We start from the raw sequence: 16510 nt of genomic DNA on the forward strand, positions 1-16510 counted from the left end.
TTTCCAACAGAAAATATTTTCTTACACAAGTCCTCCAGGACCCCAAACTATTCTTCCTTGCTCGCAAGTACTAATTTATGCTCTGAACCCTGGGACCATAAGGGCAGTCAAAGAGCTCAGACAGTCTCTGTCCTTCTAAGCCTTGAACTTATCACCTTTCCCTCCCTCCCTAATGCTCCTCTGGGGGATGTACTGATGAGTATATAAACTCAGCTGTATGTATCAGGCACCCCAAAGTGGGCCTTAAACAAGACACGTTTATTTCTCTCACACATTAAAGTCTGGGTGGCTATGACAGCCCTGCTCATGCAGCCTCCTTCCATGCTGTTGGCTTTGCCTACAGTACTGTCTTTGTGTGTGCGGCACCATCGTTTCCATGGTCTGTTTCGCAGACGGCTAAGGAAGGGATGGTATGCCCTTTGGCTTTAAGAGTTAAACCTAAATGTGATTCTGCTCACATCCCATCGACCACTCTCATGGCCACAGCTAGCTGCAAGGGAAGCTGGCTCCTCTCTGGCAAAGAAAGAAGAATAGCAAAGATGGGAAAGGCAAAAAAACCCACCCTGACTTTCCCTCTCCTTTTTGTTTTTCAGGTAAAAATGATTCCTGAGTAAACTACAAGCGCAGGAGTATTGTAACAATCCGTACCAGTATGTCTGCCTACTACACTAACAGCGTGTATGAGGAAGATCCGGATTACCCTGAGTATCCAGGATCTCAAAACCATTCGCAGGGGTATTTGAAAACTCGGGATTATCTGGATCTTCCGGGACCTCTGAACAATCGAGATTATCCCGGCACCAGGAACAACGCGTACCCCGCAGACTCCAGAACCAACACCCACTATGCTGGGTCTCCATCAGAGCCAGATTATCCAGGATCTCACCATAATCCCGACTATCCCAGCGCCACAAGAAATCCATATGCCGCTAATGTGAAAGCAAAGCCAGACTATCATGGATCTCAGACAGGTCCAGGGGACACTGAACTGTGGGATCATTCATACCGCTCCTCCAGCTCATTCAGAGAACAGGGCAACCTTGGATCTCAACGGACTCCTGATGTGACAGGTTCCAGAAGCCATGGAGGCTATTCAGGTCCCAGAAAAAATCCAGATTATTTTGGACCTTTGGATGAACCAGATTACCCTGGAGCTCAGAGCATCTCTGACTATTCTGGACCCAGAGGTCCCAACCCCACGGGCTCCAGAGGGAATCTAGAATATGACAATCGCAGAACCAATCCATATGCACACTCTCTAGATGAGCCTGATTACCCAGGTGCTGGGAATCAACCTAACTCTCCCAACGTTTGGGGGGAACCAGACTATCCTGTTGCCGAGGGCCATCAGAGATCTTCAGACTTCTGGGGGGAGCCGGATTACCCAGATGCTGAAGACAGTCGTGACAATGGCTCTTCTCAGGGGTGAGTGCATCTACCTCCCTCCAATAGGATTTAGTTGCCATGGTTCAGGCTGGGGAAGTGTATGAAGGGAATGTTGTAATGGTTTCTGTGTCCTCCAGTTGTGGTGAAACTTTCATATCCACCTGTAGACGTCACCTGGGCCATGGACCCTCAACCTGGGGCCTCAATTCTCTTCCTGAACTAGATTTTTCCTCATCCCTTATTGGATAACTTCCTTACCTCCAAACCAAACCAGTTGGCATTGAGTTGATTTTAACTCTTGGTGGCCCTGTGTATATCAGAGTAGAACTGTGCTCCACAGAGTTTCAGTGCCTGATTTTTTCCCCCAAGTAGATTGCCAAGCCTTTCTTCAGAGGTACCGCTGGGTAAATTCCAAATACCAACCTTTCCGCGAGTAGCCAAGCACTTACCCATTTACACCACTCAAGGACTCACACCTCTTCCTACTCCAATCCATATGGAACACGTAGATTCCCACTGTGTTGACCTTGCTATTCTGCCAATGAGATTTCCATGGACTATTATGAACTTTTAAATTATATATATAGTCTAACTTCAGGAAGTCTCAACTCCTCACTTTGTTTTTTATACATGATGGCCAAGCTGGTCCTGATTTCTTCCGCTTTCACGGAAATGATTGCTGTCGGAACCAATTACTTTTCATGCAAATGCAACACTGACTCACTGATCTTCTGCACTACTGCTTTCATCAACTTTTATCAATTATAGTTTTTACCATTGTTAATGTTTCTTTAAAGCCACTATTATTCGTAAGTCCATTTTACCTGGTTCAGATGTTGTACATCTAAATTCTGTCAAGAGTATTTATTTTTCCAACACATTTTTTGTCAATGACAGGTTTTAGCAGCTGAAGCTCTGGCCAGAGAGGACCATCAGGCAGATAGCAATACAAGACACAACGTCCCCCTCACTGACCCATAGTGCTGCAGGGGACAGAACAAGAGATACAATGTGGGAATTTTGCCTGATTTCACAGACACACACACACACACACCACAACAAAGGGGGCACAACAGAGCAGCAAGGGAAGCAAAGCAATCAAGTCCCTGAGGAATTCCAAAAGTAGACTTCAGACTCAGAGGGCAGAGCTTGGCATCTCATCAGACTCGATCAGAAAACATGTAAAAGGGTCAGCAGAAAGACCTGGAACAATTTATAGGCCTTCTTCTTCTTCTTCTACTTCTTCTTCTTCTTCTTCTCTTTTTCAACAGGACTGATGGTTCAGGGGGGACAGGGTAGAAGAGAGGGTGGGGAGAAGGGAGTGGGAAGACAACAAACCCAGGGACAAGGGAACAAGAGATCTAAAATCGATGGCCAGGAGGACATAGAATGCCTGGTGGGGTTTGATCAAATGCAATGTAGCCAAGAGGAATTACTGAGAGCCGAATGAAGGTCGAACATGACAGTAAGACAGAAGAAAAGTAGAAGGAAATAGAGGAAAGAATTAGAAGACAAAAGACATTTATAAAGATAAAATACAGGCATGTATATATGTAAATATATTTATAGATAATGATAGGGAAATATAACTATGTACATGTATTTTTATGTTAAGTATTAAGGTAGCAGACGAATATTGGGCCTCTACTCGAGTAATCCCTCAACACAAGAACACTTTTTAAAATAACCTGGCATTCTGTGATGCTCACCTTCCCAACACAATTGCTGAATACAAAATGGGTGCATAAGCAAATGTGGTGAAGAAAGATGATGGTGCCAGTCTATGAGAAGATATAGGATTCTGGCATCTTTAAGGTTTGAAGTTAAACAAGCAACCATCTACTGAGAAGCAACAAAGCCCACATGGAAGAAGCACACCAGCTTGTGTGATCACGAGGTGTCAACAGGATCAGGTATCAGGCATCAGAAGACCCCAAACAAACAACCATATTGATGTGAAGAAGGAGGGTTGAAGTGGAAACCCAAAGCCCATCTGTGATCATTGAACATCCCCTCACAGAAGGGTCATACGAAAGGGACCAGATAGTCAGTGTGCAGTGTGGCACCGATAAAACATTACTAATGTAACTATTATGAGGATGGCACAAGACCAGGTAGTGTTTCATTCTGTTGTACACAGAGTCCCTATGCATCACAATTGACTTCATGGCACCTAACACCAGCAACATTTCTACTTATGAATTCAAGAAAATCGTGATTTTTATCCCTAGGAACAAGCATATGGGATTTGCATGTGTCTCGGAGTCAAAATGTCTAAATAAAGTCAAAGCAAGTGTAAGAAACAGAGAAAGTAGAGTAAGTGGGTTTAATAGGATCATGTCAAAATGTCCTTTAGTCTTTTTTCCCTATCCCCTGTGTCCTCATTCCAAAAGATACAATATACTCTAGGGCAGTGGCTTGCAACCTTCTTCGTTCTGTTCCCCTTTCATACACTTCCTCATGTTGTCGGGACCCCACAACCTTAAAATGATTTTCGTTGCTACTTCATCACTGTAATTTTGCTATGGTTATGAATCAGGCGACCCCTGTGAAAGGGTTGTTCGACCCCCAAAGGGGTCTTGACCCACAGGTTGAGAACCGCTGCTCTAGGTCAATGGTTCTTGACCCTGAGAATTACTAGATTACCTAAGGTTGCCTTTAAAAAGAATACAGGTGGCTGAGCCAAATCTTCAGGCATTCTGATTTAATTGTCTGAGGATCCATTATTCCAGGTTGGCTGATATTTTTTTAACAATCCTCTTGTATATTCTGCACTCTCTAGCCACGCACTCTCATTTATGTTGTTCTTCATCCTTGGAATACCCTCCTCATAACTTTAAAAAAAATCATTTTATTGGGGGTTCATACAACTCTTATCACAATCCATACATACATCAAATGCACATCTGTACATTTGCTACCCTCATCATTCTCAAAACATTTGCTCTCCACATAGCCCCTGGCATCAGTTCCTCATTTTCCCCCTCCCTCATGAACCCTCGATAACTTATAAATTATTATTTTGTCATATCTTACACTGTCCGACATCTACTTCACCCACTTTTCTGTTGTCTGTCCCCCAGGGAGAAGGTTATATGTATATCCCTATAATTGGTTCCCCCTTTCCACCCCACTCTCCTCCCACCCTTCCAGTATCGCCACTCACACCACTGGTCCTGAAGGGATCATCCTCCCTGGATTCCCTGTGTTTCCGGTTCCTATCTGTACCAGTGTACATCCTCTTGTCTAGCCAGATTTGTAAGGTAGAATTGGGATCATGATAGTGGGGGGGGCATTTAGGAACTAGAAGAAAGTTGTATGTTTCATCATTGCTACACTGTACCCTGACTGACCCATCTCCCCGCAACCCTTCTGTAAGGGGATGTCCAATTGCCTACAGATGGGCTTTGGGTCCCCACTCTGCACTCCCGCTCATTCACAATCCTCATAACTCTTATGCCTCTATCCATCCATCAAACTCAAGCTCAGATGCTACTTTTCCTTGTAAATTTCCCCCCCAAAGACCTAGCCAGAATTCTCTTCCTCCTCTGTCCTTTGTCAGTCTGTCTTCTGATTCTCATCAGCTTCTACTCATACTTGGTTTGGGCCATGGCTAAGAAGATCTACCAGATGGCATTGAGATCTCCCTGAAGGTAGATATAATGCATCCCCTCCTCATGTCTGGCATATGACTGACATTGAGTCAGCATTTGTGGCTGGATAGTAGACAGTAAGTAGATGGGTAGTAGATGGATGGATGGTTACATATTTTCACCACATTATTGAATCAGTAATGACCCCTCTCTTTGGGATTCCAGCATGCTCAGAAGAACATCTCAAATCCAGCCTTCAGCCCATGACCAAGGCTTTATTGGGAGACAGAATGGAGACTACCCAGAAAGCATTGAAATGACATCTGTTGAGATGGTAAACTCATATGGCCACTTTGAGCCATGTGCTCCTGGACGTGGCTATGGTAAGCACTTGTTAAAGCATTTTATTGGGGAGAAAAGTAAAAAAAAACACTAGACTTAGGGAATATTATGGATTGAAATATGTTCCCCCAAAGAGTCATGTTCTAACCTCTATCTAGTCCCAGTGAGCATCATCTTTTTTGGAAATAGAACCTCTGAAGGTGTTAACAGTTCATCACTGTAATGTCCTTATAAAAGAGAGAGACACACAGGGTGGAGATTGCCATGTAAAGAAGCAGTTACAAGTCAAGGAATACCACGGAACCCCTGAAGCTATCAAAATCTGAGAAAGACAAGGAAGGATCACACGTTAGAACTTTCAGAGGAAATAAAGCCCCACTAACACCATGAATTCAGACTCCTAGTCTCTAGAACTGTGAGACAATAAATACTGGTCCTTGTACTCCTAAGTCACCCACTTTGTGCTCTTTTGTAATAACCACCTTGCGGTTTTGTTGTGCGCCATCTAGTCAACTGCAACTCTCAGCGCCCCCTATAGGACCAACTAGAATTGCCCAAGTATGGTCCCCTAGACTAATCTTTCCAGGCGGCAGATTGCCAGGTATTTTCTCCCATGGCGTGCCTGCTGGTTTCAAACTACTAACGTTTTGGTTAGTAGCCAAGTGCTTAACCACGGCACCACCAGGATTCCTTTATACCAACCCTAGCCACTGTTAGCAGTCAGAATTGACTCAATTGCACCTGGCAGCCACAGTCAGAAACCAACAGGAGTGATTCTTAAGAACTGCAGAGGAGGTCTTCAGTGTTGCTAATTCTTCCTTTCATTGATCCAATATTGCTTTTGTCTTTTCAATATATTATTTATATTTTTAATCTTACTGTTAATCTTCCAGATTTCTACTTGCTATTTTTAATTATTTCTAGTTTTTCCATGTATTTTGTTAGTTTGTTCTTGTTACATCTTCCTGAATCTTTCTAGAATTGTGTCTGTTTTTCTTTGCTATTTTCTTGATCTTTCTCTCAATCTACTGAAGTTACCTAAGTATCTTTTTCTCCCCAATTCCTTATCAGGTAGATGCAATGTCATTTCTTCCCAGAAAAAACATCTGTATTTTGGCCACTTTTTTAATCCAAGATGTCTTGTTTCTTCATGTGACCTCAGGTTGTCTGTTAGTTCTGAGACATGGTAGTGTTGTATTTATATTTCATTGGTGAGTGTATGTTGGTACGTTTTCCCCAGGTATTTTGTGTAGGTGGGTTTTTATATCTGAACAAAGTGGATGTGCTCCTCTGTTCGCTAGCTTGGCAAGATTTAGACACCACTTGTCAGCGGATGTGATATGGACACTTTTGGATGAGAATATGGACAGTCTCTGTTGCTTATTTAGTTAAGGGCGGGCTGGGCTAGTTGGGGCCACCACCTGTCATGGATAAAATGGTACAGGAACAGGTAGTGGTTCTCACTTCGTGAAAGGGGCTGCTGAAGGTACAGGTGTTGCTGGGAAGTGTAGGTGTGGTGGCCATCTCCCACTAGATTAGGTGAAATAAAATGTTAATTACAAGTAAATAAGTGAAAAATAAATAAAATCGCAAAAAACCAAGATAAAAGCTAAAAGTAAGATAATAAAGGAAAACGCAATTTTTAAAGGAACAAAAACTAGGCAGGGAGAAAAAGAAAGACTGGTAAAGAAAAATCATCAACAAAAAGGGAAGGTGAATGAAAATAGAAATGGAAGGAAAACATAGGAAAGAAAGAAAGAGAAAGAAAAGGGAAAACAATAAAAGAGGAAACTGCTTCTGCCGGCCACGGAGGTGATGGGGGCTAGAACTCAGTAGACATCAGGGTGCTCTGTTGGCCAAGGAAGTCACAGGGGTGGCGAGGTGCTTGGTCCTGGACAGATATCCTGCTAGTCCAAGGGGTGACTCTGGGCAGGGTGTCTGCGGAGCCCTGCACGTTCCGCTGGCCCCAAGGAGGCAGAGAGTGCATTCCTCCAAAGACACGGGTGGTATGCCCTGGGCTCCCTATGCATGAATACAGGACTCCAACCTCAGGCACCGCAGGGGTGACACAGGGCAGGTGTCCCTGGCTGGGCGAGGCTGGGGTCTGGCACATTTCTCATCACCCAACATGGTGTGGGTGCTTGTACGGACCTGTATGAGCTGAGTATTTATCACTGATTGAAAAAGTTCGAAACGGTGGCGCTGTGCGTGGCCAGCTGAAGTCACAGCTCTGCTCATCTCCTGGTTCACCACCTTTGTTCAGTTTCTTCTGATTCATATTTGTCTCACTTCTCTGCCCATTTGTGAAGCTCAGGGCTCCAGGATTACGGATTGACACCGTGGCTGCATCCATGGACTCAGGCATAGGAGGATGGCTCAGATCATGCAGCTTCATTCTGTTATGCAAAGGGTCGGAACCACTTTGATGGCACCTAGCAACATCATCTCTGTTATTTGGTCTCCCCTGTCTTTGTGGTAGATAGTCTGTGTAGCCTGTTTGTCCAATCTGCCATCTAGCCAGAAATCACTATGCCTTTTTATTTTTAATCATTTTATTGGTGGCTCGTACAACTCTTATCACAAGACTATGCATTTCTGATAGCAATCCTGCACTCACATAAAAGCTGCATGTTCAATACAACATAAAAAGGCATTTCACCAAAAGTGCAACATTTTCACACCTGCTGGCATAACTACAGCAGTGTCTTCATGAACTTTCTTTTCCTTCCTTCCTTCCCTCCTTCCTTCCTTCCTTCCTTCCTTCCTTCCTTCCTTCCTTCCTTCCTTCCTTTCTCTTTCTTACAATGTCCCTTCACTGGATTTATTTATCTTGAAATGGTGGGTAAGCACAGCTGTAAACCCAATCCATGGTACCTTTCAAGCAGCTCAACTTTTCTTGTAATGTCTTGACTTTTCTCTGCTCGGGAGCACTAGCAGCAAAGGATGGCACTTTTTACCGTGATACACAAGTTCCTGGACAGGTAAAATGCTGTGTGGAGATGATTAGTACCACATGACATTGTAAGTAGACACTTGCGACACACGAGCGTACCCCAAAAGCAACAGAGGGGAGCTGTGAAAGCCTTGCGGCAGCACAGTATGCACCACAGTTCGTGTCATGGAGTTATGCTTTACTCTGTGTCTTCATGCTTGTCTGCCTTTCTCCCGGCTGCAAATGAAACCATGTATGGTCTATTAGTGTTTGTGTCTGTAAATTTGGGTTGATTTTAACTTAAAAAAATAATTTATATATTAGGGTAATATATTAGACTAGTATCTACATATCTGTTGTGTGTTCATGATATACCTACCTTTTTCTTTAAGTTTTTCAAGATTTTTGGGCTATGCTGTTCATTTTTGAATATTTTCCATTTGTTGCAAATCTAAAAAAAATGTTTCCGATATTCTTCATGGAAAAAAACATCTCAAGAACCTTACTGACATAATACCTGGCACATAGGAGGGCTCAAGAAATGTTAAGTCAGTTAATAGCAACTGAGAAATGAAACAGCTGTTGCCACAGAAATTCTGTAGGACAAACTCCAAAAGCCTTGTATTGTACAATCGACAGCCATTTATTTCTCACACACCTCTGTGGAGCTGGTTAGCGTTGGCTGAGCCAGGCAGAACTTAGGCTGGATTGAGCTGGGTTTGACTACATCATAGGTTCTGTTTAGGTCCAGTCTTGTGCTTGGATGGGTGGGCTACCTGGGGCATTTTCTTCTCATGGAATAAGCTGATAGCGCTCGAAGAGGCAGGCAGAAACAACAGGATCTCTAAAACCTTTGGCTCAGAATTGACCACACTCTCACTTCTGCCCGTGTTCTGTTGTTAAAAGCAAGTCACACGAACAAGCTAAGCATCCATGGAGGAAGCCAAAAGGTGTGTGTGTGTGTGTGTGTGTGTGTGTGTGTGTGTGTGTGTATGTAAAATATTTGCTAAACAGCCCTTAATATACCATGATACTTAATATATTAAAAGCGTACTATATTGGGGCTATTTTAAGCATTTTGTATGAATTAGCTGATTTAGTACCCTCAACTATCCTATGTAGAGTCCTACCCCGACTTTGCAGACTCAAACCATTGAAGTTTAGAGATGTTAAGAAACATGTCAGGACACGTACATAGTTAGTAACAGACTTGGGATTCGATCTCCGGCAGGAAACTCCCAAATCTCCAAAAAATGTAATTTTACACATTGTGCCCATCCAAATATGCTAGTTTCCACTACTGAAAATTGTTTATTAATGTGGATCTGGATTGACTGAAACTGTGTTGGAATGTGACAGCGTTGCAATCACACTGAAGGTGCATGCTGCTCCTATCTGTCAGAATCTGTCAAGAGAACGTTATATCACCTTTCAAATTTATTCATTTGTCATCATATTGTTACTATGCAATTTTCCACTCATAATGGGTTGTGAAATCAATTATTTAAAATGGAATACAAAAAGATGCTGGTGTATTTACGTCATCCAACAAAGCATTGTTTTTGCAAAACATGTTTCCCCCTACGTGTGACTGTGTCCTCAATCTCAGGTGACAATTGTTTTTGAGCGTGACTTGTCATGAAATGAAAAGCGTTCATTGTTTGTGAACAGCAGCACTCTCAAGTTTAGGGGCTTGTGTTCTGTTTTCCTCTCAACTCTGTGACTATTTTTCTCTTTGAACTTGAGGACAGACTCTGAGATTAACTAACCACACCGTGTTCAATAATCTCTAGTGCGGTGGATTCATTGACAACGTCTCTCCTCTTCTTTTTCAGTGAACGCGGCTTTTGCAGGTGAGCATAGCCCTGAGCATGCGTACAGGAACCCACCGTTGTCTGGACGTGATTGGCACCTGTCCCCCGAAGGTAATGCTTATAGTAAACAGTGGTCACTATGAAACCTGTCACAAGCAACCCCAGTCATGGCCCAAATCTTCTTAGTCTCTGATGGGATACTTGCTTCACTGATCGCCAGTACTATATGTAGGTACTTCAGAGATATCTGTTACATGAACTTATGAAATGAATTTGAATAAGTAGGACCTCATGATTTGAAGCCATGGGTTTCGTGCCCAAGACTTTGTGTGCTCCGTCCATTCCTAATCTTCCTTGACTCCACTTCTCTGGAAGCTCCTTCCTCTCTATCACATGGGAGCAGCACGAATCATAGGCCAGGCCACACACACTCCGAACTTAGCCACCTCCTTAGAAAGGCTTCCTATTGCCCAAGGTCTGTCCTTCTGTGCTGGGAAGGCACTCTGAATACCTGTGCTCCTGGGTGTGGCGCATGCCATGAGACGCAAGAGCTCAACGTGGCGAGCAGAAACACACACTATCTCCAAGAACCAGCGCCTTGGCTGATGGGTCCTGTTGGTGGGGAGGAGGGTGCACTGATCAAAATGTTTTTGAATGACCACCAAATTGCCACCATGATGAAGTGAAGGACCAATTGGGGTGGGAAAAGATGGCCGGCCATGAAATCGGGAGCTCCGTAAGGGTCCCTGTGTGTACAGTAAGGGAGGTCCGATCCTAAAACAGGGATTGAGTTTAAAAAAAAAAAAAAGACACAGCATAAGGTTGCTAACTGAATTACTGGCTTTTTGAACCCATCTAATGGGTCCACTGAGGGCGTAAGAAGGGAGAAAGACCTGCTGAGCTATATCAAAGTGGGGCTAGAAAACCCTACTGGGCAGTGGTACTCTGTCACAGCGATCAGCGTGCATGAAAATCTGTTCAACAGCACCCAACGACAATGTAAGGGGTGCAGAATCCCTGCTGGGCGATGAAAATTTTCTGGAAATAGACCGTGGTATTGGTCACACAACATGGTGGATGACCAAATTGCGCCTTTAAAAGTGATTAAAATGCCCCCCAAAACACCATCATCTGTATTTTTTTTACAATTGTTTTGAAAGAAGCCATAGGGGAGAGGGGCTAGAAATACTGAGACCAAAAGGCCAATCTGTGAGCAGCCGCAACTAAAGCCGAGGCCATCTACCTCACAGAACTTAGGGACCCAATGATTTAAAATTCTCTCTCCTGACTCTTGGCTCCCTATCTTATGTGATTACATTTAACCTGGTCTTTTTTTTTTGTAAAAAAAGCAGTTTTTATTTACCCTAAAGAAAAGATCCAGAGAATCTTGAATTCAACCTGGTCTTTTAAGAGCTGTTTCCAGCAAGGAAGGGTGTGTCCTTCACAAGACACGGGCTTTGTGCCTTGGGAGAGATACAAAGGTCTGTATTTGGCTTCCCCTGCAGCAGAGAGTAACTGTAATTGGGGAAAATAAATGCCTTTTAAGTTTCCTAGGACTGCTCTGCTAGCCGATATGATGTTTGGGTAAGAAAGACAAAGACCCAAAGCAAACCCAGTTTTTCCACCATCTTTCCTTGGAGTGGTTCTGATTCTCACACCATTCCCCGTGATCAAAGTGGCTGCTTCGTGGATTCTGCTGTGCACCAAGGAAGGCATGGCAGGCATTTGTAAATAGTCATTCATTTCTGAATGACCCGATGAGAGGATTATACACCGGCGTCTTGCCTAGGAAGGGGATGGGGAAGCGCAATCACACAGACCTGGGCTTGGCACTCAACTCGACTACTAACTGCCTTTGTGACCTTGGGCAAATCACCTCCTTGGCCTTCGGGTGTCTTCCCTGTAAAAGGGGGCTGATGATAATACCTATCCCATAGGGTGACAAGTGAGATATTCTATTAAAAAAGGTTTGTCTCAAAGTAATAGCAAGTATTCTTACTGTTACTCTTGGGGGAGTTGACTTCTAGTCCAAGCTTGCCAGTTAATGATAGTGTGGCAGCAGGAGGAGGGTCAACTCATCTCTCTGAACCTCAATTTCCCCAACTATGACATAAGCAACTTGGCCTTGGTGATTTCTAAAGGAGGCCTACTGGACAGGCACTGTGCACAGTTGCAGGATATAAATGCAGGACCGTGGCTCACATAATGACAGGAGTTATGATCCCCATGGAACAAGAAGGCGCTCAAAGTTTGTTCAGCCATTCTAACCATAATGCCCAAATATTTCACTACTATCCTAGCCGGTGAAAATTTGTCCTCATGTTAGCAAAATGGTTGCTTCCAGGCAAGAGAAATGGGGAAGGGTAAAAGGTCCCCTTTAAAGAGTATCCCTGGAAACCACATGTCTCACTGGACAGAAGTGGATCACAAGTACACCTTTAGCTGCAAAGGAAGCTGGGAAATGTTTAACTAAGCACCGTGCCTTCACCATAAACGGGACTTCCTGCTGATGTAGGGGAAAGGGAAGATGGATTGTGGAAAGGTGCATAGTGGTGCCTACCACCCAAGAAGGTCCCTACTACTAACCTAAAGGGTTGGTGGTTCAAATCTACCTAGTAGTGCTGCAGAAGAAAAGTCTGGACATCTTCATCCATAAAGATGACAGTCCAGGAAACCCTGTGGACCTGTGTCCTCTGCGGTGTATAGGGTCACTAGCAGGTGGAATCAACCCCAGGGCAAGGCCTTTTTCTTCTCTTTTCTGGTTTTGGGGTGTTTTTTTTAACCACTCAAGGTGGTACAAACCCAAGGTGGAACCAACAAAATCAATCTTAGAGGAAGCACATCCTTAGAAATGAGCTGGCTTGTTCCAGCTGGCTTACTTCGAACGGGTCACTGGCTTAGTTCAACTGGCTTACTTCGAACGGGTCACTAGGAAAGAGCCATCACTAGAAAGGGACATCTCCTTGGTAAGTCAGAGGATCCATGAAAATGAAAGAAACGGTCCGTGTGATGGGCTGACACAACAGCCACAGCAGTGGACCCAAACATACCAACGATATGAAGACGGTGCATGTCGTCCTGTTGCACATGAACGGAAGCTGAAGAAAGGGTTCAAGTGCAACAGTGATGAGGAGGACGCAGGACTGGGCGGTGTTCTGTTCTGTTGTTTGTAGAGTTGAGGTGAGTTAGAACAGACATGACGGCACCGAACCACAACCAAGAGTCGGAATCGACTCAATGACGATGAGCTTCAAACAATCACTCCCACCCAAGGGTGTCAGGCGATGTTTGATTTATAGAGGGATATGAACTTATAAAGGTAAGATATGAGTTCTAGGTAAGAGGCAAGAAATTAAAAAGAAAAGGCTACCCTACGGTTATGAGTCATTTAGAAGAAGCTCTGCCTTCCGTTTCCAGAATCCTATTGTCTTTCATGAAGGATTCTGTTTCCAATGTCTTACCTGGTTACCAAGACAAAACTCTATGCAGAAAAACACGCCTCCTTGCTGCAGAGATCTCGGTGCAGATGTGGGGAGTCAGGTTGTGATTTGTGTGGGGTGGATTTCACCCTGACATTTTAGACAATGTGAATCCCATGGTGATGATCCACCATTTTCCTGAAAAGTTCTAACAATGCTGGTGTGACTACTGTATGAGGTTTTTGGAAAGTCAGTCCAGGGCAAAATAAAGCTTGAAGGTGGCAGAAGATGTCAGCGGACAACCAAGGGACTGACGTCATCCTAGAGCTTGAGGAGATCCCATCTGGGGTTCAAAGGCGCCCGTCCTCAAAGGAGGTTTTTCAAGATCAAGTGCTAGTAAACTCAAGCTTCAGCAGGGTGACATCAATTCCTGACATCGACATGATAGACGCCCAGATTGTCAGCACATGGGATTACAAGCAGGGACGGCATGTGACATTGCTTTCAACATCTCGTCTTGAATCCATTTCTCCCACCCATCACATCTCAGAACCTGGGAGCCTCGATACTTCCTGTACTTCACTTGAAAGCATTCAAGGTAGTAAAACTCTGGGGAGGAGAAATCTTCCAAGCTATCCAGTTTTTCTTTCTTTGTTAGTTTCAGACATTAAGTAGGTTGACGGTTTGGTAGCTTAAGTGAAGATTTGTTAGACAAAGGAGGGGGCCACTTGGAAGCACCCCACTAACAAGAACCTGCTTTTACCCAACTCTTCATGTGCCTGCAGCTCTGGTGTGCACTTCCTTGTCTTTATCCATTGGATTTGGATTTTGTTTTACTTTTTCCCCACCACACCATTGAGGCAGCTTCTCTTGTTACCCCCATTTGACTGGTGAGGGTATTGAGGCTCAGGGATATCAAGTAACCTGTCTTTGTTCACGCAGCTAGTAGCTGGTAGATTGGGACTCAAGAGCGGGTCGGATTGCTTGGTCTGAGTCCTCACCAACTGTTTCCTCCTTGGTCCACCGTCTCCCTACTCTGGTTTTAGGCTCAGATTGCAGTGGCCACTGGGAAACCCGGTGATAGCTGAGGCTTCCCTGACAATCTGCTCCTTAGTCAAAACAAAACAAACAAACCTGACACCACGTCTATTTGTCCCCGTAATATTATTGCCGTTGGCTGCCCATTGAGTGGCTGGAACAAAGCACTGCTAGTCACAAAGTTCACATTTTTGAAACCCCTAAGGAGCATACATGGGGTCTCCATGAGTCACCCCCTTATATTCCAAGCATAAAGTCCACTCACTTCTTCCAGGTACGGGAAGAAAAACCTCAATCACACCAGAGTACTTTGTGGGTTGAAGTCTTTTTTCTGTAGACTAGGGAGTCCCTTCACACACTTCTGTCTCTGGGCATCTCCGTGTTTTCTTTTCTTCCCACCTTTCCCCTTCCTCCTCCTCAGTCTACTACCCTTCACCCGTCCCTCAGGAAAGATCCAAAGCCCTTGTCTTCAGCAGGGATTTAAAGGACATCTTTTGGGTATGCCCTTACCGGTGTTTCCTGGAGTAGTTCTGGCTCGCGATGTGAAGAGAGCGAGCCAGTCTATTCCCGGCACATCAACTCTGCCCCAGAGAGCCTCTACTGACTTCCCTCATGTGACAAGATGGTGACAGCAGTTCCAGGTGTCACATGCACACACAGCAATATGGAACGGAAGAAGGCTCTACCTTATTTTTTCTCCTCAAAGAGAAGACACCTTTTCCAACAAACTCCTCACAGACATTGGCCAAAATGGAGTCAGTCACATGATGACGTCTAGCTGATTCATTGGCCAGGGAGCAGAACCATCAAGATTAGTTCAAACTCCTCAGGCTTGGGGACAGGACCAACCACACACATAAGTGCCTGGGGAAGGGGTGAGCAAAATAGGGATTCTGTTGGGGAGGAAAGAATGACGAGGTGATTTAAAAGGTGAATGTGAGTTGAAGGAGAGAAGTGTGTGTTCAGAAAAGCATGTGACGGTCATCACGGGTGAAGAGACTCTTGCCCTGGGGTGCAGGGGACAGAAGAGGGAGCCAAGAGATCCAGATGAGAGAAGAGAAGTGTGCTTGTCGACTTCGCTAAAGGCTTTTTTGAGCGGGACACAAAACAACCCAAACACCGCCCTACAGGTTTCACAAAGATGCACATCTTCCTGTTTGTATTTGTAATCTTTGGAATCCCTGCTTCCATGGTCTCTAAATTCTTTGTGCTTTTTTTTTTTCCAATGCTATCTTTTAAATGGTTGTTATTCTATTAAGGAAAAAAAGCACAAAAACTTTATTTTCCTTCCTTCCACAGGTCAAAAGCTAATTGCCTCTCTAATACCCCTGGCCCCAAGAGACAGAAATAAGGTCATCAGGAACCAGCCAAAGACCATGGAAGAGAAAAGAAAACTCAGGTATGAACTCAGGCTTTCCTTTTGCCCAAGGTTCATGAGAACCTTGACCTTCTACTGTGGGGGACCGGCCTGCCCACAAACGAGTGAGTCCAAGGGGAGGTTGTGTAATTGAGGGGTAAATGAAAGAGACATCAGACAAATAAAGCACGCAAGGGCTCACCTCTTCCATGATCACCCTCACCAGACTGAGACCAGACGGTATTGACTCACAGACTTACATCATCTCAGGCAAGCAAGCCGCGCTAAGCATATATGTATGTAACAGGAAGGGGCTGTACAAGAGGAATACATGTGACAGGAGGGGGATGAGCTGGGGGTACACATGTAACAGGAGGGGATTGTACTAAGGGCACATGTGTGGCAGGAAGGCACGCATGTAACAAGATGGGTGGGCTCTAGAATCAAGATGGCAGCCTAAGCTTGGTCGTCTCTGAGTTGACTTGACCTTAGGTGTCTTTGAGCTCTTCTCCAGGAGACAATCTATGATGCTTATCTGAAGGGAGTGAGCCCCCATCTCAAGGGTGTCTCCCCTCTCTCTCTTGCGTATTGCATTCTTATAACCCTGTCTTCCATACTGTTCACTTATC

At 44.5% G+C, this 16510-nt stretch overlaps 1 protein-coding gene across 1 annotated transcript in view; it reads left to right on the forward strand.

Moving 5' to 3' along the window:
* The first annotated feature begins 652 nt into the window (after nt 1-652).
* TMC5 (transmembrane channel like 5) overlaps nt 653-16510 on the forward strand; it is a 61275-nt gene continuing 45417 nt past the window's right edge. The window contains exons 1-4 of the mRNA XM_075528103.1: nt 653-1425; nt 5205-5362; nt 10089-10178; nt 15824-15923. Coding sequence (XP_075384218.1) covers nt 653-1425; nt 5205-5362; nt 10089-10178; nt 15824-15923 — 1121 coding nt within the window. The remainder of the gene's footprint in view (nt 1426-5204; nt 5363-10088; nt 10179-15823; nt 15924-16510) is intronic.

The sequence above is a fragment of the Tenrec ecaudatus genome, chromosome 12 (assembly GCF_050624435.1).
Source record: "Tenrec ecaudatus isolate mTenEca1 chromosome 12, mTenEca1.hap1, whole genome shotgun sequence".
NCBI lineage: Eukaryota > Metazoa > Chordata > Mammalia > Afrosoricida > Tenrecidae > Tenrec > Tenrec ecaudatus.